The sequence below is a fragment of the Eulemur rufifrons genome, chromosome 7 (assembly GCF_041146395.1).
Source record: "Eulemur rufifrons isolate Redbay chromosome 7, OSU_ERuf_1, whole genome shotgun sequence".
Taxonomy (NCBI): domain Eukaryota; kingdom Metazoa; phylum Chordata; class Mammalia; order Primates; family Lemuridae; genus Eulemur; species Eulemur rufifrons.
In genome coordinates, this window is record NC_090989.1 from 273,762,346 (window position 1) to 273,790,341 (window position 27,996).

The following is a 27,996-nucleotide window of genomic DNA, read 5'->3' on the forward strand; positions in this document are numbered from 1 at the left end:
GTACACACACTTTATTATGTACACTGCTGGAAAGAGGGGCCACTTGATAAAACTCTTGCACCAACACTCTCATCCTAGAGCTCCTTCTATGCTTCCTACCTCCCAAGCGATTTGATTTCAACCACAGGGCAGAAAGTGAAGATCATTTGGTATCTGGAGATAGGGAAACTCAAAGAACCAAAAGCATTGTTACTTTAAATCTGAGAAGAGATTTTCATCCAGGATAGGGGTTTCCTGGTCCGAGCTGGTCAAGGGTGAGCCACCTCACAAAACAGACAAAACTACCCTTTTAAAATTCAAGATATAAAAGCGACTTGAGTTCCAAGTTGAAAGGCTTCATACGCTTCTGATAAACTCAGCTAGGAACCAGGATACGTGGTGGTTCAAGGCTTGCCAAAATAAGCTTGGAAATGGGGTGTAGGGGAAGGGACATCCATCCACATGCTGGGATTGACAGAGTGATTAAGCTGAGGACAGATATGAAGCGTGGTGCCGGGAAAGGAAGCTGTTATTCTTAGACTTCTCTAAGTGAACTCAGTCTCAAAGAGGAAGTGTTACAAATGTCACCAGCCAGCTTTCTAGGCCAGTAGGAAGAACGCCAGGTTGCTCAGATTCACGGGCATTTGCAAAACAGAAGGTGTTTCCTAATATAACAGACCAAGAAACTGTGGTCCAGAGGGGCTGACCACTTCCTTTTTCAGTATCAATATATATGATCAAGAATGACTAGGCAAATAACAAAGACCTACATCTACATAGATAGCCTAAGTTTGACAGTGTCTGCCCAAGCTCATTAGACATTATGTGCCAATATATTGTGAATTCCTTATACTACTTAGTGAATTGGCTTATAACCAAGATATTTCACAGCATACAAGAGTTAATAGCATGCAGACAGTAAAATATAATTGTTTCCTGAAGATATTTTTAAAAAATTATTTTAGTCCTTCAGCTATTCGAATGGGTATATAACTGCTTATAGAACTTTGAGAAAATTTTATTAAAAAATTAAAACTATTTAAAACCTGATATATGAAAATAGGCAAAAGTGAGAAAAAAGCACTTTTGTGACAAATATTTAGCTGGTTTGAAAGACAGATCACAGAGGAATCATTTGCTCATAAAGAAGGCTCAAAGAAGTTAAAAAAGATGAACATATTGTTTTAAAAAGGAGCACTATAATAGAATTGAAAAATCTTCAAAAGGCTAAGGTAATCTTTTTCATCAATCTTGATCAGTTCTTCTAATTCTGACAGGTACAGGCAAGAAAAGGCCTCCTCTCAAGTGAGGATTATCCTGAAACTTTGTGTTTAAAAAGTAAATGGATATTAGGGAAATTTCCTTAATTAAGACTCCCTGGAGGTAAGGCACATGTGGCCCAGAGAAGCTGGTTGTAGCATAAGGTCATCACTTTCTGCAAAGGATTTATCCAGCCAGGGGTGTCGGGTGGCAGTTAGAGTCTATGTTCTTGCCTCTGGCCTGGTTGCCTGGAGAGTTCAGAATGACTCAATGGAAGTCAAAAGAAGTAGAATTTAACCTACTCCATGATAATCTAAAAATACAAACTTTTAATTATGTTAAAGAGTAAGAGATTACTTATATAAATCACCAATCTCTCTCTTTCAGTATTTACAAGCTAACAATTCCTTCATCTGTTTCTATGATTACTACACATTCTAAGAACACCACTTGACATGTGGAAAGGGAAAGAGAGGGAGAATATTTGAGGTTCCCTGCCCTACCCTCTCCTTACGAGTTAAAGGCTAATTTGGTCCCCCACGTCATCCCTGGAAGGGTAGAGCTCATCTCTCTCTGTGCTGGCCCGTATGGCTCAGCGTTTTGCCCCTATGATGCCTTGCAACATATCAATGGGCAGAGGGAAGACAATCGTTGAGTTTTTCTCAGCAGCGATGGTGGTCAGTGTCTGAAGGTATCGGAGCTGAAGGGCTGCAGGAGATTCAGTGATGACCATGGAGGCTTCTTTCAGAGCCCTGGATGCATTCATTTCTCCCTCAGCTGCAATGACCTGTGGGTGGAGGAAAGCAGAGGTCAAACTGGAGACAACCACATGGTGACATGCTGCAATCATCAAACCGGGGCACGTGACCTCAGGTGGCACACAAAACTTTCCAGGGAGTACGTCAGAATAGTTTTAAGGAAATCAATTTCTACGTACTCAATTTACATATGTTCTTTTTCCTAAAAGTGATTTGCCTGAGAATACGCCTGGGTAAAAACACTCTCTTTCACTATTGCCTTTCTCCCACTTCACGGGGTACCAAACCAAAGAACAATTCAATACTGTGTGGGATTGAGAAAGTGAATGACTTTAAGGAGCGGATAGAAATGCTTTTCCCAGTCAGGCAGATTTCCAATTCTTTGATTTTAAAGAAAGGAAAGAAGACCTTACTGAAGAAAGCTGTTAGATAATTAAAAATATTTTTTGATGAAAGATTGCTGTATGATTTTTTAGCGCATAAACTCAAAGGGAGTGCTAAGAATTGCATAACATTACTTTAAACAAAATTTCCATCTCCATCTACTTACATATATAAACAAGGTTTCTTAGCCCTCATATCTATAAAGATGAGAAATAGGAATAAAACTGATGCTGAATCCTGTCTCATTCTAGCAATAAGTAATAGCCATCCACACATGTATGATTTAATATCTCATTCATCTCACTAAGAGAAGCATTTCTAGTAAAAATTTATTGTTTACATAGGAGAAATTCTGAAATTTTTGTAAAACCTTGTTTGTAGTCACAGGGTATTAAAAAATTAATTCTAATTTATAGACTAAATGTGTTACAGTAGAGTTATAAAATAATTCATGACAAAATATATTAGGAAAAAGAATCTGCGGGAGAGTTAGAATGGAAATTTAACTTTAAGAAGAAAAAAGAAACAATAAAAAATTTCTGACAGTTAAAAAAAGCTTATTAATATACCTTTAAATGGATAATTAAATCATTATTTAAATTTCACTGGATACATTTAAAAGAATGATGTTAACAGTTTCATTTTAAAATGTCAATATTTATAACATGCCAGGAATGTATATACTTGGCAAGTATATAAATTCAATATGAAAATTTTTACATGCCAATTTATTGATAAAATGTGTGATGGGATACACAGTTTTTTAAAATTCTTTAAGGGATTATACAAGCAAAAAAAAGTTTGCAGATCACTGGAGTGGTAGAGAAAACAGGGGCTCTGGAGTTAAATGGACCAGAGCTCAAGTCCCAAACCTAACACGTACTAGCCTAATGTCCTCAGAGAGGTTATTTAACATCCTGAACCTCAGTTTCTCATTCTTAAGACAGGCTAACGCTTCATAGCACCATTGTGAGGAAGATAGAGAAGGTATATAAAGTGCTCCACGAATAGATGGAGATCACTATGTGGAAATGGTAAGTGACAAGTCAAGACCTGATTTTTGGATCCAACTATGCCTTAATGCACAAAAGATTCAAGGCAGTTACTTTAATTCATGATTCTAGGAGAAGAAAAGGTGTAAAGATACCATAATCATCAAGATTGAAAGTGCAGTTTCACCAGGTTATCCTCACATGGATCTCGAAATATTAATGGTTCATAATACTCTGTGAATATCGGAATTGGAAGCAATGGTCTTACGCCCGATGACATTTTATTCACTTATACAGCAAACTTGGGGGCCTTTCTAGGTGTTAATAGACCCTGTGTAGGAACTAGGGATAGAGATTGGAATCCCCAGCCTCCTTCAGCTCCTGGTCACGCAGGAAAGACAGGCATGGAAACAGATCATTTCTCTCCAGTGTGACGAATGCTGCAGAACATGTACAAGGCACAGTGCTGGCACAGCGAAGAAAGCAATTTGTGCAGACAGTGAGCTGGTGAGGTTAAGGATGAAACGTCTGCTTTTTGGACAAAGATGAAGACCAACATTTTAGGCAGAACACATGCAGTGGTACTGAGGTATAAAAAGCTGGCATATTCCAGACATCTGTAAGTGGCTGTGTGGGGAAGAGGGGAAGGCAGGTCTGAGGGCAGCGAAGGCGGGGTGTCTGGTCTTGGCTCCGCAGCACGGGAAGCTGCGCAATGGATCTAGGAGATAAGTAACCTCCAGCAGAGCTCGTTTGAGAAAATGCTCTGACGGATGTCTGGGGATAGAAGGGATTGAGAGTTGTTAGTGGACCTGCTTCAGTGTGATGGAGGATAAAGTGCACTAGTGAGCTCTTCAGGAGGGAGAATCACTAGAATTGAGACCGGGTGTGCGGAGGAAAGGGGAACAGAGGCTGAGTCCTAGGTTTCTGGGTTTTGGTTGCATGGGTTAGTGCCATCAATGGAGACAGGGGACACAGGATACACTACTTACTGAGAGAGAGAATCTCCTTTACAGGATAAAAACCTTAATTTACAAGGCCACCCCTCACGTCTTACCTAGGCCTGTGAGAAAGGGACAAGTGCCAGGTATGCTCACAGAGAGCCGCAGCACTGTATTCCAAGGCAAGCACTGTAGAGAGTGCGTCAGTAATCCCCTGCCACGAGAGCAGCAGGCTCTGATTTTTTTCCATGTCATCTCAGATATCCAATTAAGCCCTTTTTTCGTCTGGACATGGACCAACAGCAGAGATATCTCATTTCCCACCACCAATCAATACACAATCTCTTGGCTAGGAAGCCAGACCCACTGGGCTGGGCACACATTTTGTTCACAGAAAAGCTGCTCTGAGCAAGCTGCCAAAGATCTGAACACAACACCACTGGCTTTGTCTAAGTATAGGCCAAGTACATTCTGCTGACAGCATCTTAGAGAGCAACGCAAGCTATTTGTGGGTGTGCGGGGCTTTGTCAAATGTGCAGTAATCCCATGTCAATCAACACTTTGTATTTATAGATCATCGTTTTAAAATCTGGCATTTTCACAGATGTGAGATCGGTACTTCCTGTTCCCTTCTGTAGACTGGATGGGCTGGTCAGAGGAAGGACAGAGAGAGGTGATCTGTGGATTTGCACTCCACCCTCTCAATTAATAGACTGCCAGGCCCAGAAATATGAGCCGGAAAGCACATGCCAGGCATTTTTCTGAGTTATGAAAAGGAAATAAGGAAAAATGCAAGCACAAAAGATTACATTTCAAGCTGTTAGGAGTTGGTCTAAAGACTTTAAAAAGAGGTTTGCCGAATATAAAGTAAAGCAAGTGTGAGAATCTGTCCTCTTTTGTGACTGACTTCTTTCACTCAGTCAGATCCATGTTGGGACCAAAGCTGGACTAAAGAGACTCTCTTCTGCCAGTGTGGAATTAGGGCTGGTCTGTCTCCTTTAGTGCTCACCTGGGCAGACACCTAACCTTGGCAGTCAGACATTCTTCACCAGAAGCTATCGACAGTGAGATGTGTTCACTCTCCTTGCTATGTAGTATTCACTCATGTGAGTAAACCACACTTTATCCATTAGACTAGTGATGGACATTTATTACAAAGTGCTGCTGTGAACATTCTAATACATGCTTTTTGGTAAACATATGAGTGCATTTCTGTTAGATACGTAGTTAGGAGTGGAGCAACTGGCTCATAGGGTATACAAACGTTCAGTTTTGGTAGATACTGCCAGACTGTTTTCCAAAGTGTACCAATTTACACTCCCACCAGCAGAATATGAAGAGTTCTAGTTCCTTTCTCACCCACACTTGGTTTTCTTTTTTATTTTCAAGCCATTCTGGTGGATGTCTAGTGTGACATCTGCTTGTAATTTGAATTTGCATTTCCTTGATGGCTAATGAACTTAAGGAATTTCTTCCTGAAGTCTCTTAATCTATGAGCTCTCCCACCCTATCTCTCATTTCCTCTGCAATTTATTTGTTGAAGAAACTGTGACCCCTTATTTTCCACGAGAACTTTCAAAATACGCCTATGGTTGTTGCAGGGTTACTGTATTTTATATTATAGAATGCTTAAGCTCATTATGATTCTGCGGGCAAACCCCAACCTTACAGACAAGACAGTCACTGTCCAGGTTCATGAAACTGCCTCCAGACTAACCCCACGGCCTCATCCAAGCAGGAGCATGGTAATCCAGAATTCTAACCGGCTTCCTTTATCTTCTCTTACTGCTATAAAGGCAAGACAGGAACTCTTTCTAAACTGGTAAAAATGCTGTGGAAGAGGCCCAGCTCTTCCTGGGTAGTCCCAGAGGAGGCAGTGGGGAGCAGAGGGGAATTCTAATTCCCACTGCTACTGATCGACTGGGTGACCTTGAGGAAATCACTTAACTTTTCTGCGCTTTAATTCATTTGAATAGTGGAATGGCAAACAAGTTTCGTTTTAAGGGCTAACTCTAAGCAGGTGAGGGCTGTTACCTGGAGTGCTACAGAAGGGTTGTGAGGCCCAGTGGAAGCTCTGTGGAAAGCAGTGCTGTGGTTAATTACCGGCATGGGAATAGGAGGGTGGAGTGGCAGCATCTGTGCTGGGTGTTTGTCACCTCTGGAAGACAATCTCTGAGGAGCCTTCAGGTGCTGACATTCTATATAGTCTATGCTAACTTCTTCTATTCATTATGGTTTGGGAATGGGGCTTTTTGATGAATGACAGATTCTAGGTAAAAGCAATTTCTGATTTTCAAAAGAATCAGATATTAGGGCACATTTAATAACATTATCATAAATATAATTTAATCTTCTAAATGTGGCTTTGAATAAAGGCACTTGAGGGTTCTGCAGTATCATCAGGTCATCATCACAAGCATCAGTTATATTAGGAAAACCTAAAAATTCTGGTTAATGGAAAATTTCGGAGGCAGCATGTCAAATGAGCTACTTTTCCATTTGATGTGGGTTAAGAAATGATAGTTACCAATTTGGGGCTCAAAGGGCATCCTAAGAAGACAAGGTTCTGTGGCTCATCAATTATCACCAGCTGCTACTCTTTTCTACTAATAAATTGGTTTGTTCTGTATCTTGGGAGATTTGTCAAGTCCACAGCAACTGCTCCTATGAAAATGGCTCCTCTTCCTCCCCCATCCACAGGCATGGGGGTACGGGACCATAACAGGATCTGACTTTCCCCTGTGACCAAAGCTGGACCAAAGAGAATCTCTCTTCTGTCAATGTGGAATTAGGGCTGGTCTGTCTCCTTTAGTGCTCACCTGGGCAGACACGTAACCTTGGCAGTCAGATTCTTCACCACAAGGTATCAACAGTGAGGTGTGACCCAGGAAAGGGAATGACTAACTCCCTTCAGTCTTGACTGCTTTCTGGGTCCTGGCTCCAATTCTGGTGAGGTTTGACTCTACTTGCTACCCTTGGGTTTGGTGAGCTATCCACGTACCCGTGTATTAAATATATATTCTTACAGGATCCTCTTTTCTAGGCTAGCTTCACAAATATTTCCTCAGCACGTCCCAGAGGGGCGATGCCACCCACGCAGGGGTAAGACATAGGCAGGGATGATGATGAAAACAAAGAGGAAAGAAGCAGATGTCAAAAAAAGAGAAATAAAGAAGAGGAAAAGGGAGGAGGAGGAAACAGTAGGGAGGAAGAAGATCCCGAGAGAAGTGAGAGTGAAAGAGAAGACAAAAGTAGGTAAGAACGGATGGTGTGGATGGGAGGAGGACAGTATCCGTGAATTTGTCCTTAATAACGAATTGGGAGAATAAAGCGTGGGGCCTGCAGTCACAAAAGAATGCGGTAACTCTGTACTGATATGCCCATGAGATAGTAAGTGAAAAAAGCACAGTGCAGAACAACATGTACAGCGTAACCCTACTTTTGTAAAACAAGCCAATAACCCAACAACCTAGTCAAATAAGATCCAAACACACTAAACTAAGTGGTGGCCTCTGAGGGAACAAGCATGTTTTACTTTTTCTGTAATTAGAACACTGGATAAGAAAAACAAGCCAAAAAAGCCATAATGTTACCTTAGCTCTGGCCTCCCGGGATGCTTCCGCTTCTGCAGCCATAGCTCTCTGAAGCTGCACAGGTAGTTTCACGTCCTTAATTTCCACACGCTCCACCTTTATTCCCCAGTCATCGGTGGCGTCATCCAGAGTACTCTGTTGGGAACAGACGGGTAAGCTACAAATGGCCAGTCCAGCCTAGACGCCTACAGTGGCTGTACTCACTGGGATTTGGAGCAGATAGGGTGCTGGGGGAGGGTTGTAGACAGTTACCCTACAGCGGAAGGAATTCTGAAGCAGGGGCTGGGTCACTGGGGAGCTCATCCTAATTCTGTCACTAATAAGCTAATGCAGGGGTGGGTAAACTTTTAAAAGGGCCATGCAGTGATTGTTTATTTGCAGTCTCTGTCTCTACTATCTGGCCTAGCTGTTGTAGTCAAGAGCAGCCAAGGATAATACATACATAAATGGGTATGGCTGTATTCCAGTGAAACTTTATTTACAAAAACAGTGGCCTGTGGGAGACAGTTTGCCAACTCCTGAGCTGATGTGACCCTGTGTGAGCCATATTACTTCTTTATGCTTCAACTTCTTCCCTTTAGAATGGCAGGCATGAAACCACACTGTCTATTTCATAAGGTTGTTACGGATATCAAATAAGTTCATAGATTTTACTCATCATGAAGTCTAAACAAATCATAAGGACTCAGATTTACAGCACTTTATCTTTTCTGAACAAGTCAGGCTTAACTCAACATCAGTTACTCAAGCAAGATTAGAAAGCCTAACAGTTATAAGGGAATTCACAGGATTCACACACAGAAAAAAGCTTTAACAATACATGCACTGTCACGTAGAACAACTTCTGAAGTATTTGCTAAACAAAGTTAATAGTGATTCTGGGGAAAAACATAAACACTGGAGGGAATAAAAAAAAATTCACACATCTGAGTGTTACTAACCCATGAGCTGCTAATGTGAAAAATGTCCCCCACCCCATCAAATTTGGAAACCTTTACTATGATGAACAAAAGGCCAGGGATCCCTTAACTTGAATTAACAGAAGCTTCTCAAACAATCATTGACTTTTTGCTGCATTTTTCAATTTTTGGTGGGTAATCGTGTGGATGCATCCCTCACCTGCATGTTGTGTGCAATTTCTTCTCTGTCAGAGAGGATCTGAGAGAGGTTCTTGGTGCCCAAAACGTTCCTCAGGGTAGTTTGTGCCAACAGACGGGTTGCGGAGTCAGCGTTGGTGATATTTGCCACAGCCAGGGTTGCATTCTGAACGCGGTAATAGACCACACCATCTACACTAATTGTCACTGAATCCTTGGTGAGGATCTATGAGGTGAAGGAGGCAATATTACATCTGTCAACCAACTCTGCAACATAACTGTAAGGAATGTTATTCTATAGAACATTGTATAACATAGCTGCTTTGCTTTTTTTTTTTTTTTTTGAGGCAGAGTCTCACTCTGTTGCCCAGGCTAGAGTGCCATGGCATCAGCCTAGCTCATAGCAACCTCAAACTCCTGGGCTCAAGCTATCCTCCTGTCTCAGCCTCTGGAGTAGCTGGGACTACAGGCATGTGCCACCATGCCTGGCTTATTTTTTCTATATATATTTTTAGCTGTCCATATAATTTCTTTCTATTTTTAGTAGAGACAGGGTCTCCCTCTTGCTCAGGCTGGTCTCGAACTCCTGAGCTCAAACAATCCGCCCGCCTCGGCCTCCCAGAGTGCTAGGATTACAGGCGTGAGTCACCACGCCAGGCCACTTTTTGTTTTGAAGGCTGGTCAAGTGAAGCAGTGGGAGTGGAGAAGGAACAAATGAATCTGTAACTGGTTGTGATCAATTAGTTGTAAACACCACTGCACTCGGACCAACCACGGCTGGTTTTCTTTAGCAAGGAATTCAAAACATAATTATATCTTTAAACATTTAATAGAATACATTCATTTATTCATTAAGTCCATTATTTTACTCAATCATTCAACAACTATTGAGATGCCACTCAATAGCAGGCACTGTACTAGATACCAGGGGTAAAGGTAGAAAAAGTCTTGGTTCCTACTTTCAAGGAGGTTGGGGAATTAAGGGAGGCTGTAAGGGGCAGCTGTGGTGGCAGGGGGATTTTGGAACTGAATCTTGAAGAAAGGAATAAAAGTTTTCTGAGGGTTGGGGGTGGGGTGCAAGAGTATTCAAGGCAGAGAGAACAGTGTGTGAAAAGGCACAGAGGTATGAGAGAGGCTAGGTTTGATGAACTGCAAGTAGCACAGTATTACCAGAACAAAAAGCACATGAGTGTTTTTAAAAGGTGCATAAAATTATATTTGTAGCATGCTACATAAAAATGCTTAATATGACATCATTTTGTTTTGAACTAAAAAGTTATCTGAGTAAGAGGCTCCAGGAAGCCAGTAATGCAAATTACTTAACCTCGCTGGGACTCACTTTCCTTATTTGTAGAGATTTATAATACCTACTTCACATTGTTGCTAGAATTACTGAGTTAATATATTTAAGTGCTCAGACTAGTCCCTGACACATGATAAGAGCTGTCTTTATTATTTTCTTGCATCTTGGATAATGGTGTTAATTGAGTAAAACATTGACTCTGTTAATGTAACTGTAACAAGTTAATTTAGACAATGAGCAAGAAGCCAGCCAGGTGCCGAGGCACACCTGTAGTTCCAGCTACTCAGGAAGCTGAGATGGGAGGATCACTTGAGCCCAGGAGTTCCCGCCTCTCATTCCTCACAACATCAGACTGGCACATTTCTAGTTATCAGTCAAGTGTCCTTTTCTCTGAGAAACTTCCCCGACTCACCTAGCAGAGTTAAACACTCTTCCCTTACGCATTCACTGCATCTTACTGCAGGGCCATTATTTACTGGCATTTCTACTTTTCTCGCAGACTGTGACTTTCTTAAGGGCAGTTCTCTATATCTCTAGCACTTTCAGAGTGCTTGATACACAGCAGGCAGCCAATAAATGAGAGATGAATTGAACTGAAATGTGGTCCTAGGAACAATGATTGACGAGGAACACAGGAGGGAGAGTCAGGAGACCAGAGCTGTAGTCCCAGCTCTGCACACCCCTGGATGGCCTCAAGCCAGGCTTTTAAACCATTTGACCCAGAGGTTCTTCACTTATGAGATGGGTGCCCAATTCCACCAAATTTCTGTGCAGATCAGATAAGAAGGCATTTGTGAGTGAAGCTCTTTTGAAAATGTAAAGGGCTATGTAGATAGAAGGTAATAACCACAATGTTGTTACATAGCGGTTTAGCGCTACAAGGCATCAAAGCAGCAATCCTCCTTTTTTTAGTAATCCAGAAATATTTCTAGCTTGGAAGAGAAATGGGGGATTTGTAAATAAATGTACAGTATATTAGCATCTTGTGTGAAAATTATTTCCCATGATACGATGGGGAAATGTATCATTCCTAAACTGATGCTTGCTACTTTGACTTTGCCACAGCTGCTTTCTAAAGCTACAGCTTCTCTGCCTACTGTTCATTGTAGGCAGGGTGTTTATCTCCCTTCACAGTGAGTTCGCAGGGGATTGGAAAATGGACTGCGTGCCAAGCTCCAATCCGCTCTGCATTTAGCAGCTTGCGGGAGAGAGGAGAGCAGCTGGAAGGCAGAAGCTTAAACAGCACCCCTGCCAGATGTCTGCAATGTTTATAGAGGAAAATGCCAGAATTCCCAGCTACCCTGAGGAGACCTCCTTCTGAGAGTCACTCTTCCCTGAAAGATGGTAAAACTTAAGAAAATACAGCGATGCTCTCAGTCTTATGCTTCCTAAGATGTGGGCACCAGGATGGCCATGAGTGCCTCGGGGGCCACGATGGAGCTAACATAGGATGCACTTAACATGGAGCTGTGGGGAAAGCACTGGACAGGGAATCCAAAAAGCTGGATTTGAGTCCTGGCTCTGCCACTGTAGTCTGGAGGGATTCCTGTCTAACCACAACTATATACTTTCTAGGCATTCTTCTGTGAGTTTCAACTGTGATAATATTTGCGAAGTAGTTTGAAAAAAACACAAAATACTAATATAAAATATTTTATGTTTTATCTAAAATGCCAAATGGGGGGTTTCTAATTCTTTGGCTTCTAACCAATTTATCTAGAATAAAACCTTAAGAAGAAAGAATATTGTACTAAACAAGATTTTCTATCAGAAACCCAAAGAGGAGAAACATGGTAGTAAAAATGATGACAATGACAACAATGATGACATTAATGTTATCCTTATATTAACATTACATTATGTTCTGTAATACAGTCATCCCTTGGTATCTGTGGGAGATTGGTTCCAGGACCTCCAGCGGATACCAAAATTCGAGGATACTCAAGTCCCTTGTATAAAATGACATAGTTGTTGGATATAACCTACGCACATCTTCCTGTATACATTAAATCATCTCTAGATTATAAAGCACTTTCACACATGATATCTCAGTTATTCACAGCACATGAAAACCTTACCTCCTGAGGAGGAATATCAAATGAAATGGTTCTCATGTCCACTTTGATGAAGCTGTCAGTACACGGCAGAATGAAAAACAAACCTGCAAACAAGACACAGGTTATAGAGATACCAGCACCTAATCAGTTCACTTCTCCATTCAATTTTTTTTTTTTTTTTTTTTTTTTGAGACAGAGTCTCACTCTGTTGCCCAGGCTACAGTGCCGTGGCATCAGCCTAGCTCACAGCAACCTCAAACTCCTGGGCTCAAGCAATCCTCCTGCCTCAGCCTCCCACGTAGCTGGGACTACAGGCATGCGCCACCATGCCTGGCTAATTTTTTCTATATATTTTTAGTTGTCCAGCTAATTTCTTTCTATTTTTTTTAGTAGAGACGGGGTCTTGCTCTTGCTCAGGCTGTTCTCGAACTCCTGAGCTCAAACGATCCACCCGCCTCGGCCTCCCAGAGTGCTAGGATTACAGGCGTGAGCCACCATGCCTGGCCTCCATTCACTTTTAATAGAGTCAACCTAATGAACTGAAAGTTGTCAGTTCATCTTAGCAAATGGGTCAGAAGCCAGGAAATTTATCCTTGACTCTTCTTGCTTACTTCCCACATCTAACTGTGCCCACTAGGGCCTGTGGAGTTCATTCTCACCTCACCGTTGCTGTCACTCTTTTTTTTTTTTTTCACTTGGACCAACACAATCCTTTCCCAAGCCATCTTTCTATTGCTGGTAGTTTCTCTCCTGTGATACATTTCCTAAGCTGCAAGCAGAGCAATCTCCCCTAAAATACAAGCTGTACCCCATACGTGGTCCTGCATGACCCGCCTCAGCTCCCCTCGTCAGCCACTCCCTGTCTCCTCACATCCTGCACCCCTGCTGGACTGAGCTACTTACAGTTTCTTGAATCTGCAACATGCTCTTCTGTACTTTACTCTGTACATGTTGCTTTCTCTGCTGGGAATACCACCCCTTGGCTAACACCTTTTCATGCCTCAAGATTCAGCCAAGATGTCACCTCCAGAAAGCTTTGTCTCATCCTACTACTAGTTTGGATCAGTTTCTCTTCTCTGGGTCTCTCTCTTCTCACAGCTCTCTGTGATTACTTGATCATAATACTGATCATACAGGATTGTAGTTATGTTTCCTTGTTGGTGTCCCACCACTAGATAATAAGATCCTTGCAGATAGGGACTGTGTTTTAGTCTCCCTTGAATTCCCAGAGCCTAGAACACAGTAGTTTAATTGAAGTTTGCCAAGTGAATAACTGAAAGTCTTTCTTTGGTAGGAATCCTCAAGCTCAAACATCTATAGCTGTAGCTATTCCTGGCCTATTAAGATAATCATATCAGCTCAAGTGGGAAGGGGAGGGAAAAAGGGGAAGGAAATGGTAACAATAGTAAGACTGGCTAGAGCCACTGCTATTGTTATACAACTTCTGCTATATGAACTTTTTCTAAGTCAACAAAGAAGAGGCCCTCGTAACGGGAATCACATCAACAAAAAGAAACAAGCCAGAATCCTAGTACTGACCAGGTCCTTTGGCTCCTCCTTGTAAAATGCGACCCAATCTAAAGATGATGGCTCTTTCATACTCTTTTATAATCTAGAATGAAAACACAAATGATAATTTAACATGAGTAGTACAAATATTTACACACACAGCCTCTTAAATATGTGTTTCTGCTCTAAACAGGTTAGATGCCTCGTATTTTTTTCTGTATCCAGATAATATCTATAAATAACATGTCCAATGTTTACTTTCTCAAAGCATAATATTTAATTTTTTTACTGATTATAAAAGCAATAGATATTCATTGTATAAATTTGGAAAGTACAGAATAGTATACATAACCTCACTCCTCAGCTGTTAACATTAAATTACTCATCATTGTTAACCGGAAAAAAAAAAAAAACTTCGAAGTCCTTGTAGATTTTCTTCTGATTCTTTTAATTATAAGAATAAATTTATCTGAAAATGCTTAGAACAAATTTTATCTTTTTAGGAACATGTAAATGATAGTCATTTATCCAAGTATTAATTGCCTTATAGAAAACATAACCAGCATCTGAGGGCACTTACTATGTGCCAGGCATTGTGACAAGTAAATTTAGACACACAAATACATTTAATCCTTGCAACAGTCACATGAAGTAGATACTATTATTTTCTCTCATTTTACAAGTGAGGAAACATGGTAACGGTAACATAGTAAACAATAAAGCCAGTAGTCAAATCTCACCATCCTAACTCTGGAGAATTTGTTCTCATTTCACATCTCTGACCCCAGAAAATTTGTGATGGTGATGCTCACTTTAACCCATGGGGAAGGATCGATTGGACAATGGCTGAAAAGTTTTAGGACGCCATTATAATCAGGGAGTAGAATAAATTTTCCAAAAGAGAGATGAAGAAATAAGAATTATAGGCCAGTATAGTCTCTCTTTTACACACACAAAGTGGGTTTACGTAGGTAGGAGTTGACCCCTTTCCAGATGTGAATGAAATAGTTTTTTACCTTTATGCACATCCATATTGATATTGGGAAAGTTACAAGGGTGAATAAGAATGACACAATCACCAAAAGCCATCCACAAGGTCCAAGGCCCGTACAACTATCTGTTGAAAACAAAAAAATACATAACACTTATTGTTCTTGGCTGATCCAGACCATCTTCGTCCCTACTATTCACTGAACAACTATGTGCTGGCCTTTGTGCTCGCTGCTTTACGTGAATTTCACTATCGAATCCTTATATAACCCTAAGTGTAGGCACTACTTTCCCTAATCTACATAACCTGATAACACAAGTAGATTTTCACCTTATTTATTATTTTATCCAGCAAACATTTATTAAGCATTCTACTATTTATTACACCCTCTGCTTTGTACTGAAGTGATACAAATGAATAAGACCCGATCCCAGCTTTCAAAAAGGTTAAATTTTAGTGGGGGAGACAGAAAAACAGATAATTATAATATTAGGTGATAAGTGCGGATAGAGAGTATCTGTTCAGAATACTCTGGAGGCACAGAATGCAGTATCTCACACAGCTGGGATGGAGAGTGCAGTGGGGTGGGTGGGTGATGGCGGTTGTCGGAGAGCTTCTTGAACGATGTAATGATAAGGAAAATAGCAATGTAAAGGAAGGGGAAGGAAAAGGACATTTTAGCAAAGGATATCGCCTGACTAAAGGTGAAAACCATATGATACATGAGTATAAAGTCGTTTACAGCCTCCTTTTAAAAATTACACCCCAACACATACCTATACCCCTCCTTCTAATACCTTCTAATATAATGATATCATAATTTCAGTAAGATTACTATCAAATTTTATATTATGAATTTGTAAATGCTATTCAGAGGTAAGCCATATAAAAGTATCATTCGTTTTCCTTTCCTGTACAACTTTTCATTTTTTCTAGAGTTAATGTTTTGTTTTTTTCCCGTAGCTCAGTTTTTAACTTACTACTTATTAACTCAACTTTAAACTCTTCATCAGTTGTCTAAATTTCCTCTCAAAAGGGAGAGGTATATTATCAATTTCATCTTCTGAAAGAAGTCTCAGGGCCTCGCCTGGACTTCTGTCATCTGGTGTGCACAGCTAGCATTTTGGGAATGCCTTTCACTATCGTCCCGAGAATTCCTGTCACCTCTTTTGTGCTCCTATTTCTGTATCCAGGGTCTCCCTCATTTTTAGTTTGCATGTCCTTTCTGTGGAGGATTTAGGGAAGGCCAAGGCATGGTATCAGTCTTCTTATCAATCCCTTAGAAGGCTTCTGCTATATTTTCAGGAGCTGTTTTAGTGGTGGGGTGGAGGCTGGCAAGAGGAGAAAAGGTATGCCAAGCATGTACTATTGCTCAGAAGAAAGGGCAAAATGGCAGTGAGGCAGGGATTTGAATAAATAGGAGGCCAAGAAGTAAGCAGAGAGTTCAGGCTGGGAGCATGGGAGAAAAGAGAGACACATGCTGGCACCTAGGTCAAGTGCTCTAAACACGGGATGAAAAAAAAAAAAAAAACACGAGATGAAAAAGCAGAAATACAGTGAGTACTCTGGTTATATCTGACTTTGTAATTTTCTGATTCTGTGTCATAGTGTGAGGTAAATTTCCTCATGCATACTTAAATAAAGGGATCTAAGGTAGTCCTGGAGGTTTCAAAGTTATAATTTGGGAGTATAGACCTATTCACTGAGAGAATACTCAAAGCAGGGCCACAATGCTGCTTGTGGAGAAAGCTCTATAAAGTATTATCATAACTGATAATAACAACAGTGGCTGTTTTGAATGGCTTTCTATATGGCACTTATATTTTTGCCTAATATTTTAATTTCTTGGGCATTTATGTCCCTTACTGGACTGAGATTTCCTGAGAATGAGGAGTGTCTAGTTTTAAATTTCGGTTCTGATACTTCTTAGTTGTATGATCTTTACTCCTTAGTTTCCTTTCCCATAAAAAAAGTGTGTTACATCACTCTGGACATGTACCTCACTTAACTCTTACAACAGCCCTGAGGATATTTTAAACTCTATTTTATGAATGAGGCAACTGAAGTAACATAACTTTCCCAAGGGCACGCTATGGAGGATCCAGGATCCAAATATAGGTCATCTTAATCCAAAGCCCATGAAATTCACTCTTTGGCCCTTCCTCTCTGAATAAAAAAGTCCTCATTGAGGATGTTTTCATCTTTCTCAAGACAGTATCCAAACTGGGAAAGCATGGTAGGAGTTCTGAAAATGAAATCTGATATTCTTACAGAGGAAGCCCTCTTAATTCCACCTGTGCCTATTTACAGCAAAAGATAATTTCAAGACTCTGTGCCAGGCTCAGGTCTAGGTTTCCAGAGTGAAATGGATTCCAAACTAGGAATAGATTGGCCACAAATACTTTCTAAAATATTGCCCCGAGTCTCCCATATTCCAGGCAAACAAAGTACATAGCTTTGTGTCCTGAACATTATAACTCCCTGAGGACAGGGTGTTCCTTACTCATTGTTATATTCCCAACGTCTAGCACAGTATCCTGCATAGAGTGGATATAAAATAAAATACTTCCTCTTCTTCTTTTTTGTTTTGGTAGAGATGGAAGTCTATGCTGTGTCGCCCAGGCCGGTCTCTAACTCCTGGCCTCAAGTGATCTCCCAGTGTTGGGATTACAGGCATGAGCCACTGTGCCTCATGGAAACAAAATACTTCTTATCAAGCTTTCTAGCTAAGTTATGTTTTTTTCCCTCCTCTGAATCTTGACAGCATCTTCTAACCTCTCTTGCGGCACTTATATTTTTGCTAATATTTTAATTTCTTGGGCATTTATGTCCCTTATTGGACTGAGCTTTCCTGAGAATGAGGAGTGTCTAGTTTTAAATTTTAGTTCTGATACTTCTTAGTTGTATGATCTTTACTTCTTTAAACCTTAGTTTCCTTTCCCATAAAAAAATAAAGATTGGACTGGCCTTGTAGAATTGAGATAGTGCTCAGTAAATTTAGATGATAGTTTTCTGTAATTTTTCAATCCTACTCAAGTGTTCAAATTTTCATGATGAAAAAAGATAGCACTTACCCTTTTTGGTAAATGCCTCTTAAACAATTTAATTTGTCCCTTGCTTCATGCCTCCCCCCAGGCAGGGTCGGCCTGGACATTCAAACACCCTCAGAAAGCTCATTTACGGACAGATCTACACGAAGACAAGCCAGAAGCTTCAGCCCAGTTTTTCTGTGCTCAGTTCCCCTTGTCACATTGTGTTTTTGAAAACTTCAGATGAGTATGTGGGATTACAAATCAAGAGGAACAAGAAATTCAGTAGATATTCTGAAAACCAAGCTTGCACTTTCACATGCCGAATGCTCAGCTAGAAATAATCAGCATATACACTGGGGAAATGGCACTTTCATATTTTTCTAATGCCTTTAAAAATCAAACTATCCCATTCTCAACCCTCAAAATTCCTCCCCACCTGACTGTAGCTCAAAAAGGTGCATAAACCACATTCCTCAGAAAGGTGAGGCTGAAACTTCACCAGGCTTGTAAATGAACCGTTAGTCACCACCACTTCTGGGAATAAGAGGAAAGAAATTCCCACCAAAATTTCATGGAATTCATTTCCTTCAAGTTTCTCATTTATTTTTTATGACTGAATCCTTCCTACCAGCTTTATGACGCAAGTGACAAATAACAGGCAATCAGCATTCCTGAGATATTTTGCTTGATATACTTGTTGATATTTCACTGGGTGGGAGCACATCTAAAAATTACGGATCCTATGATACTTGGTTGTAAATACTAATTTGCCATGGTTTAGAGCATTGTTTTCTTTTACTACCAAACTCCTTCCTAAAAACTACATTAGAATTAACTTGTTTTTTTCCCCTTGAGACAGAGTTTCCCTCTGTCGCCAGGGCTGGAGTGCAGTGGCATCATCATAGTTCACTGAAACCTTAAACTCCTTTGGCTCAAGCAATCCTCCTGCCTCAGCCTCCCAAGTAGCTGGGACTACAGGCATGCGCCATCACATCTGCTAATTTTTCTAGTTTTTGTAGAGACAGGGTCTTGCTCTTGCTCAGGCTGATCTCGAACTCCTAGCCTCAAGTGGTCCTCCCACTTCAGCTTCCCAGAATGCTAGGATTACAGGTGGGAGCCACCTAGAATAAACTTTTTACTAATCAAAACAAGGGTCTGAAAATGGATAGAAGCCTATACATTTAAATTTTTCTGTTGAACATTCAAGTTGGTCTTACCTCCAGGAAACTAACAAATTTTTTAAAAATCATTGCTTTTTACTTTAAAAGCAAAATAGTCACTATAAAAATCAGAAATTATAGCTCATTAAATAGAAAAAGAAAATTATTTATACTTTTATTATCTCTGGATAGGTATTATTTTTTGCCTTGCTATATGGCCATTAAACCTTTTCTATCCTATTTTTTTTCAAAAATGAAATAGTGGTATATATAATGGTCTGAAATCTGCTTCTCCTTCACTACATTGTGAACATCTTTTCATGTCAGTATATATTCTTTATCATTATTAATGGTTGTATAAAATTCAATTGTTTCATATGATGAACATTTAAGTTGCATCCAGATTTCTCAATTAGAAACTCTGCTGCATTGAATACACTTTTAGCAAAGTGTCTGTACTTGCTTACTCCTTACGTAAATTAAGTTTGCTGAAAAGATGAAATTATATAATTCTTAAATGTCTCTTTTTATGGAGGTATCTTTTATTACTACTAATAACTCCCGTTTATTGAATGCCTATTACATGTTAGCCACAACTAGCTCCTTAAGTACATTAGTATTTCTAATATTTACAAAAATCTGTAAAGTAAGTACAAAATATTCCTTCTGGAGTTCCAAAGTATTAATAATAAAGGTAAAGACCTTCTGGGAAGAAACAAATGAAAACAAAAGAAAACTATGAAACAAACAAACGAAAAAAGACAAGTTGTTGAGTAATTTTTGTTGGGTCAGCTTCTGGAAAAGCAGTAAAACATTCTTTCCAAGATGATAATACAGGCTCACATCCAGAGCATTGTGTGCTGTTTCCAATCCCATATCAGCTGATTTACTCTGAGATCTATTGAATCTGGCACTACTGGAGATCATGAAGAGTAATAAATTCCATTCATCACTGAAATTTAATTATTCTGAAGTTCAAAAGATACTGGATTTCCTCTGCTGGGAAAGGCCAGAAACATGTCTTACATAGTATCTGAAATTCTGACTCTGAGTTACATGTATTATTGCACATAAAAAGGAAAGGATGGGCTTATGAATTATTGAAATACCTAAGTTGCAACATTTAAAGCACAATCTTTTCCTTCTCTTTCACAGAGTGCAGGTGAACACCTTATGTTGTAAATTGCCAAGAATAGTGTGGTCTGGGTGGGTAAAGATAGGATGGTTGGGAGTTTAGTCTCAAAATTGTGCTACCTGGTTCTAACAGTACTTTTTAAAGGGGAAACAGTAAGTCAAAATGAAAGCTCTTGGCAATTTTTGAATTTTCTTTTTAAAAGCATATATATTCAGTGTTCTTTTTGACCACTCGATGACTCCTCGTTAGAGAGTCTATCTCAGGATTTGGCAAACTTTTCCTGTAAAGAGCCAGAGAGTAAAACATTTTAGGCTTTGCAGGCCATGAAGTCTGTTGCAACTACACACCTCTGCTACCATAGTGCAAGAGCAGCCATAGACAATACATACGTGAATGGCATGGCTGTACTTCAATAAAACTTAACTTATGGACACTAGAATCTGAATTTCATATAATTTTCATGTGAATGAAAAATTATTCTTCTTTTGAGTTTTAAAAAAACATCTTAAAATGTAAAAACTATTCTTAGCTTGCAGAAACAGGCAGTCAGCCAGATTTGGTCCAAAGGCTGTTATGACCCCTGTTCCTGTTTTATCTCATACAACTATTTATTTGAGGAGGAAGATTTTCATAAATAAAATAATGCATTTGCTCTTATTTCCAGCTATTCAAATAGGGGTACATATCCCAGCTTCTCAGTTTCTTTTTCCTTTGTTTGTTTTGAAACAAGGTCTTTGTAAGACCTGATAAATAAAAACTCAAGGTGAAAACAAGCAAACGGGCAGGTAAAATTAAATACAAATACATCTTCAAATAATCAAAAATTTACTATAACTGAGTTTTTCAAATGGCTGGAATTTTAGGAGAAACAGACAAAGAAGGGAAGGAGATAACAGATGAGAAGGAAAATAAGAGAAATGGAGAGAGGGGTGAAGAGGAGAGACACATAAAAATGAAGGCAGTATTCTACAAAGAGAGAAAGATTAAAAGACCAAGAGGCAAAAAAGAGGCAGAGTTTAGCACATGGTAGGGTCTCAATAAATGTATGTTGGAAAAAATATGGTGTTTAATTAAGGACCACAACTTGTAATTTATTTAGGCAGAGGATTTCAAAGCAAACAAGCACCCACTATAGCTTGCCTTTCAAATTATTATTTTAATTAGGCACAGTTTATTTCTTCAAATGCCCTTATCCTTATACCTCTAGGGAAGAAATTATTCTCTGGGCTAGGGTGGCTACAGGCCAGACGGCAGCAAGTTAAGAACCATGATTGAAAACTGTAACTTTTCCTCCCTGTTATAAACCATCTATGGCTATAAATACTAAACCAAAAGAACTCACACTGACAAGGCATTATGTGATTTGAATCACAAAGCTTAAAATGTGTTTACCATGAAATATTAAGGAAAGGAAATGGACTAATCCTTTTAAGAAAGATTTTCAACAGAAGTTGAAATAAAGGAAACCTTTGCTTACCTCAAAAAGAATAAGGAAATTAAATAAGCATAAATATTGTATTTCCCAAGAACTTTGAAGATTTTCTGTAGCTTTCCTTCATTCAAATATTTCAGGCCATAAAACAGGAGGAAGAAAATAGATGAGAGCCACATCAATACTTTTAAATTTGGACCCCTCAGTCGTAAATAGGTCTCTCTCTCTTAAAACTGCAATAGCACTTAATCCTCTTTAAACAACATTTATCACACTTGTAATTATCTTATTCAGTGTCTTACTCCTCTGTGCCTCAGTCTACCCATTTAAAAATAGGGCTAATAAGAATACTTCCTCCGAGGGTTAGTGTGATGAGTAAATGAGCAATATGGAAGACACCTAGTGCAAAATAGGTACTCCAAAAAAATTTGTTAAATAAATAGTTGCTGAACGAGTTGAGTGATAGATCTGTTGTTTCTCCGGGAGAAAGAAAAGACTGATGTTACATAAGACAAACTGAAACTACGTATCAGCACACAAGATCCAAGAATGCAATACAGAATCATCCTCTGACCCAAAGTAGTTGTCAACTGCTTTCCTCAAGTGGTTTTCTTTTTTATAAAATCAGACCTTTTCCAACTGTGAGGTTAGAGAGAATTCAGGAAGGTAGAAAAATGGGCTGAACATGTCCTTGTCTGGAAACATAAAAACATTTATGTTCAGAAAAATTGGAGAGAAAAACAATTTCATAATGGGTATTAATTTAATTAAATTTAGACTGGGCCTGCAATACATGAAAACAGAAAACCCTCCTACTTTTTTAGTATTTTTTTCCCAGCTCTTTTACTCAGACATCTTAAAATTATCTATAATTAAGTTTTTCTCATTAAAGTCTTTGGAAGGTAAATCACTTTCATTTAAAAATGGGAAATAGAAGCATAAGGAAACTAGATCATAAGGTTCCCAATTCTTCACTGAGGCCAAATAGCTAAGCAGTGGCTAAGAGCTTGAGTTTTTGGTGTCAGATTCCACTTCTACCATTAAATGTTCTCATCAGTAAAATGGGGGAGAAAGAATAGTACTCATTTCACACAATTGCTATGAAGATAAAATGAGAAAATATATAAAGTGCTTGGCACTTTGGAAGTGTTCGATAAATAGTGACCATTATTATTATCACAACTTTCAGATCATTATTAATATAGTTTGCAGGAATAAACTTTTTATTAAGTGAATTGCCAGTTGGGACCAGCACACAATGGAGAAAATATCAAGACTAACAATCTGCTTGGGGACTCTATCTCTGGAGGAGAAACAGACTACATTCAGGGTAGCGAGTCAGAGTTCTAAACTTTCTTGGACCATCTTTCATACAAATCTTTAAGTGATAATATTGCAACCTCAACCTAGAGTTTTAATTATAAATTCCATTCTCCTTTCACTAAACTCTACTACCGTACCATAGTGCTTACTCTAACTGGACAAGTTTGGTATAATTTTCCTTTTCTGAGACTTTATTTTTTTTTCAGAAATGGGCTCTCACTCTGTCACCCAGGCAGGAGTGCAGTGGCATGATCATTGCTCACTGCAGCCTCCAACTCCCAGGCTCCAGCGATCCTCATGCCTCAGCCTTAGCCTTCTGAGTTGCTGGGATTACAGGTGTGAGCCATTGCACCCAGCTGTCTGAGACTTTAGGAAAGACACTTCATTGGTTGTATCTTCAAGGCTGATCTACTGAAATATCACGCCAAATGCTTGGGGTCAAAGTTATTTTACTAGTGCCAGAGAAAAGACAAAGATTCAAAAAGAATGGAGAAACAAGTGTGTGTCAATAGAGAATTGATACATACTTCCTTCTTTCCACCAATTGTGCCCTCTAACTCTGTGGTCCTCAACCTCAGAGCGGCAGAGCTCTGCGGCACACCTCTCCCCCTGGCCATGGAAAAATTGTCTTCATGAAACTTGAGGGGTGTGCACAGCACGGGGCGAGCGAGCAAGGGAGGCTTCATCTGTATTTACAGCCGCTCCCCCTCACTCGCATCACCGCCTGAGATCCGCATCCTCCCAACCCCCATGGAAAAATTGCCTTCCATGAAACCGGTCCCTGGCGCTAAAGAGGTTGGGGACCGCTGCCCTAAACTCACCACGGATTAAGGATTAAGGATCGCCACTGCCCTCCACTATAGTTGGATTTACTGGCATTAATCCCTATAAATCATTTTGCAATACTCCTTCATTGTCCCAGAATCTCAGGGGTCTTGCAAAATCAAAGTGGAAAGTAATCAGTCTAAGCTATAGTCCCCAACCCCTGGTACCAGTCCGAGGCCTGTTAGAGCCCCGTTGCCACACCCTACCCCGCCATCCATGGAAAAATTGTCTTCCATGAAATCGGTCCCTGGTGCCAAAAAGGTTGGGGACTGATGCTTTAACTTCTCTTTTTCTATGTTTTAATAAGTAAATGAAGATTCCTTATTAGGTACAATAAATTATTTTGGCAATTATAATCCCTTTATTGATGATATAAACCCAGACAAATACTCTATCTGTAATAAAAATATATAACAAGAAACATGATGGTCACTCCCTAAAGTCAACAGTTTGGGTTATCATAAACTTAATAAACTGCAAACAGAAAAATTGCTCCACTAACAACGTGAGTCAAACATTTAACAGTGTAATTTACTCCATGGGATCTTTATCTCCTTCCCTGCTTCCTTTTTCTTTCAAGGAACATTTTTATACACCTGCTATGTACTTGATACAATAAGGACAGTCTCTGCTTTCAAAAGCTCTCATGGGGCGGGCGGAGGGGGGGGATGGATGAATCAAACTGATAATTATAATACTGTATAACAAACATTGTGACAGAGGCGTGTACAGGATGCAAGGCAGACACAGAGAACAGGTATCGTTGCAATAGTTTTCAGGAAAATGTTTTTCAGTGCCTTTTTAAAAAATTTATTTTGAACCCTATCTGTATCATTTTATCCACTTCTTTAAAGTTTTTTTTCTTCAAAGCTTACTAGGCAATCAGTGACTTTGTCTTTCACCCTGCAAAATTCATACCATCAGGTAGTACCAAGAACCTATTTAATCATTAAAAAAATATATAAATGCCAGTTTTTGTAGACTTGGTCTACAGTTTGAGTTAATTTATGACCATTGATGGTTTAGTTCAGATTAATTATTGAAGAAGTTATAATGTTCTCCTCAATCAGCTATAACAACTGAAATAAACAAATCAGTCCCATGATTCTTCTTATTTTCAGTCACTCTCCCAAAGGGATTCATTCTGTTGACATGGCTCTTAATTATAATGATACATTTCTTTGCAATCCACCTGCATTATTTCATTCAAAGTGAATGTACTAGCTTTAAGAAAAACTGGTCTTGCCCTAGATTTGATTGCATTCTGTACCTAGAACTAACTCTCAGCAAAGACCTTAAGAAGCAGAGTTTGGGCTTTTATAATTCCACTGCTTTCCTCAGAAGCAGCCCTCTGGACCTGCCTTATTCAAGAGGTCTTGACTGAAGCTGGGTTCCTCTGGGCTTTGTTTGTTTATTGTCTCTCAGCTTCAGTAAAGTACTGATGTCAGACAGGGTTCTACATTTTGGTATGCATCTCTAGGATAGGGAAAATGGTTTGGAAAATCAGATAGCCTGGGTGTGAAACCTGGCTCTAAATCTTAGGAGCTGTGTATGATTTTACCACTCTGAGCTTCAGTTTCCTTATTGTAAAATGGTGAATAGTGACATTTTCCTTGCAGAGCTGTTGCAGAATTGCAATTAGATAATGTTTGTAAATCACTTAGGCTGTGTTTGGCACATGACAAGCATTTAAAAAATTCTATTTAATAAATTCTAGTAAATAGCTTTCCTACCAGTGTCAAGTCTTGAAAGTTTACATTTTTTTTTAAAAAAAAAAAGGTGATACAGACCAGCAAAATTGTGTTTGTATGTATAATTTTCTGAAAGAGTACATTAGTTTTCATAAGATTCCTAAAACATTTCTGTCTAAAAATTAGATAAGCTAAAAGATTTCTGTCTAAAAATTAGTTAAGTGTAGAACCAAGAAAAAAAAAAAAAACAACCCTAGAAGTAAAAACTGGTCTGTAACCATGAGAAACTAAATAAACATTAAGTACAAAGATCATGTTTATTCCCAAAGAACTCCTCCAAACAGATTTCCCACTGTAGTTTCCCACCAGGGGGTCAGGGTACTGAGGAATGCATGCTACCCATCTTTTTATCTAGGATAAGACAACTATCGAGGACGTGATACAATTTTTTTCCTGTTCAAGTTTTAGAATCAAATCAAGTCCAGATTTAAAATATGGCTCCATTATTTATAAACTGTGTGACTTTAAGTAACATAACCCCTTTGAGTATCAGTTTCTTCAAGTATAAAGTAGAGATAAGAACAGTACCTACCATATTATCTGTTGTGAAAATTCAATAAAATAATGTATATACAATATTTGGCACAGAGCCTGGCCTATTTAGGCGTTCAGGTTTTACTTATGTATTTATGCATTTTGCTATTATACTCATCAATTCCTGGCTGTTTACACTTTCCAAGGTGCTTAGTAGTGAAAAGTGAGGGATAACGATTTCCGTAATTCTTTTGATGCTCCTGGCAAGGAACTAAAGACAGGTATCCCTGGGCAAGACAAAGGGGACTTATACAAAACGGATGGACAAAGCTGGCTTTACAAATAATCAGAACAGATGACTTCAATGTAGTGTTCTTTGTAGGGGGCTGCAAAAGCCCACCCAGGGGCCTAAATTTCTTTCACCGTGTCATCCTGTCTGAAATTGCATCTTTAGAAATACTGTTAATTCCTTTGGATCACTAAGAGCACCCGAGAGGATACCAATACTCCTGAGAGGTCCATCACCTCTCTTTATTGAAACCCCCTAACCCCGGAGTTAGCCAATAAAGGCTCAAGGTGGTAGCCCTCTCAGGAGTGCTAATTCCTTCACAAGGGAAGAGAACTGAGACACTCCCACCTTCAAGACTGGGAAGACCCTAGTAGGGTAGGGGTTAGGGTAAAGGAACTTAGAGTTCCTCATGAGGGACAAAAGCCCAGAAGGAGAGTTCTCTAAGACAGAGTAAAGCGGAGAGGGGAAATGGGGCAGAAAGCAGAGCCAGAAAGAGAGGTGGGAAGAGAGCCAAAGAGAGACTTCCCTTCTTTCTTCTGCAAATGCGGCCCACTATGTGTCAGGAGCCGCGGGAGGGGGGGATCCAGAGTTCTTTCCAGCTCCGGAGGAGCCGGCTGCCCCTGGGTGGGCGAAGGCTGGGTGGAGGAGGTGGTCTCGAGGGGGTGGGGCGGGAAAGACGGGGAGTGGGCAGGGGGGGAGAAGGGGAGGAGGGGGCGCCCGCTCCACTGCTAACTGGCTTCCAGTTCCTTCTGCGTTTCCTCGTCCGCGTGCACGGCACAAGATAACGAAGCGCTGGCACAGAGCCTGGCATCTGGCGATCGCGGGGTAACGCGGGCCCCCGCCACGGCGCAGAGTATCAGAAACGCCCCGTGCCACTGGCATGGCCACCGTGGGCCGGACTTTGCACCCCACCGCCCCTAAATAGTGACTCCCAGCTGGCGAAACAGGGTTCATTATTCTCAGCTTGGGAGTGAGGAGACCGCGGCTTTGAGAACGGCTCCCACAGCCCAAAGCAGCGAGACCGGCCTGGAACCCGGTCGTGAGACCGCGGAGCTCACGCTGCGGGCTGGGGCTCCGTCCCCAGGGGAGGGCTGAGGGGCGCGCGGGGCTCACCACTGAAAGAGCCGGCGGCCCGCCGGGCTTCGGTGTCCGCTGTGTGCCGCTTCTCAGCCATGCTGCGGAGCCGGAGCCGGGCTGTCAGGTAGGGCCCGCAGATGCCGCCAGGAATGCCCGGAGGGGCCAGGGGACTAGAGACCCAGGCTGCAGCCCCGCCTCCGTAGGTCCCGCCCCATCCCCGCGCCCCCGCCAATCCACGCCCAGGATCGAGGAGGACATGCCCTCTAGCCTCCGCCCGCCCGTCTCCCGCGCGGAGCTCAGCGCCAGCTTTCCGCTAGGTCCGCGGGCTGAAGGGTGTGGCGTGAGGGGCCAGGTGCCCCCAGAGGCTGGGGTTGGGGCCGAGCGGAGGCTCCGGAAGGGAGGGGTGGCCACAGGGTGTAGTGCGGGGACCGAGAGTGATGCGGAGGCGGCCCAGAGGATGGCCTGGGGGAAAGGTGCGAGTGAGGAAAAGGCGTCTTACTGAGTAGAAGTGTTAGATCCAGGCGCCTCCTCTGGGCTGAGGAATCAGAGGGAGGAAAATGGTGCCCTCTCTTGGCGGGGTGGGACCCGAGTAGCGGGGAGAAGGCTGAGCGGTAACCGAAGCGGCCAGGGCGAGAGC

The 27,996-nt window shown here is 40.7% G+C and overlaps 1 protein-coding gene across 2 annotated transcripts; it reads right to left on the reverse strand.

The window, feature by feature from the left end:
- On the reverse strand, nucleotides 1–27,959 carry STOM (stomatin). 2 transcript variants are annotated; one of them, XM_069474607.1, is made up of 7 exons: nucleotides 27,859–27,959; nucleotides 14,887–14,987; nucleotides 13,901–13,973; nucleotides 12,383–12,465; nucleotides 9,024–9,227; nucleotides 7,905–8,039; nucleotides 1–2,026 (listed from the first exon to the last, which is right to left on the reverse strand). In XM_069474607.1, exons 2-7 carry the CDS (start codon nucleotides 14,896–14,898, stop codon nucleotides 1,832–1,834), a joined length of 702 nt encoding a protein of 233 aa, XP_069330708.1. In that variant the 5' UTR covers nucleotides 14,899–14,987; nucleotides 27,859–27,959; the 3' UTR covers nucleotides 1–1,831. The 2 variants fall into 2 exon arrangements, with proteins under 2 accessions (XP_069330708.1, XP_069330707.1); XM_069474606.1 differs by lacking the exon at nucleotides 27,859–27,959 and adding an exon at nucleotides 27,396–27,497.
- Nucleotides 27,960–27,996: the final 37 nt, after the last annotated feature.

What these genes read in the sequence shown, in the direction of transcription:
- STOM (XM_069474606.1), bottom strand. Translation starts at nt 27,456, where the DNA reads ATGGCTGAGAAGCGGCACACAGCGGACACCGAAGCCCGGCGGGCCGCC. An exon ending in TTGATATTCCTCCTCAGGAG is followed by an intron (nt 9,228 to 12,382) that starts GTAAGGTTTTCA and finishes TTCACCTCATAG; the next exon opens with ATCCTCACCAAGGATTCAGT. An exon ending in AAATTGCACACAACATGCAG is followed by an intron (nt 8,040 to 9,023) that starts GTGAGGGATGCA and finishes TGTTCCCAACAG; the next exon opens with AGTACTCTGGATGACGCCAC.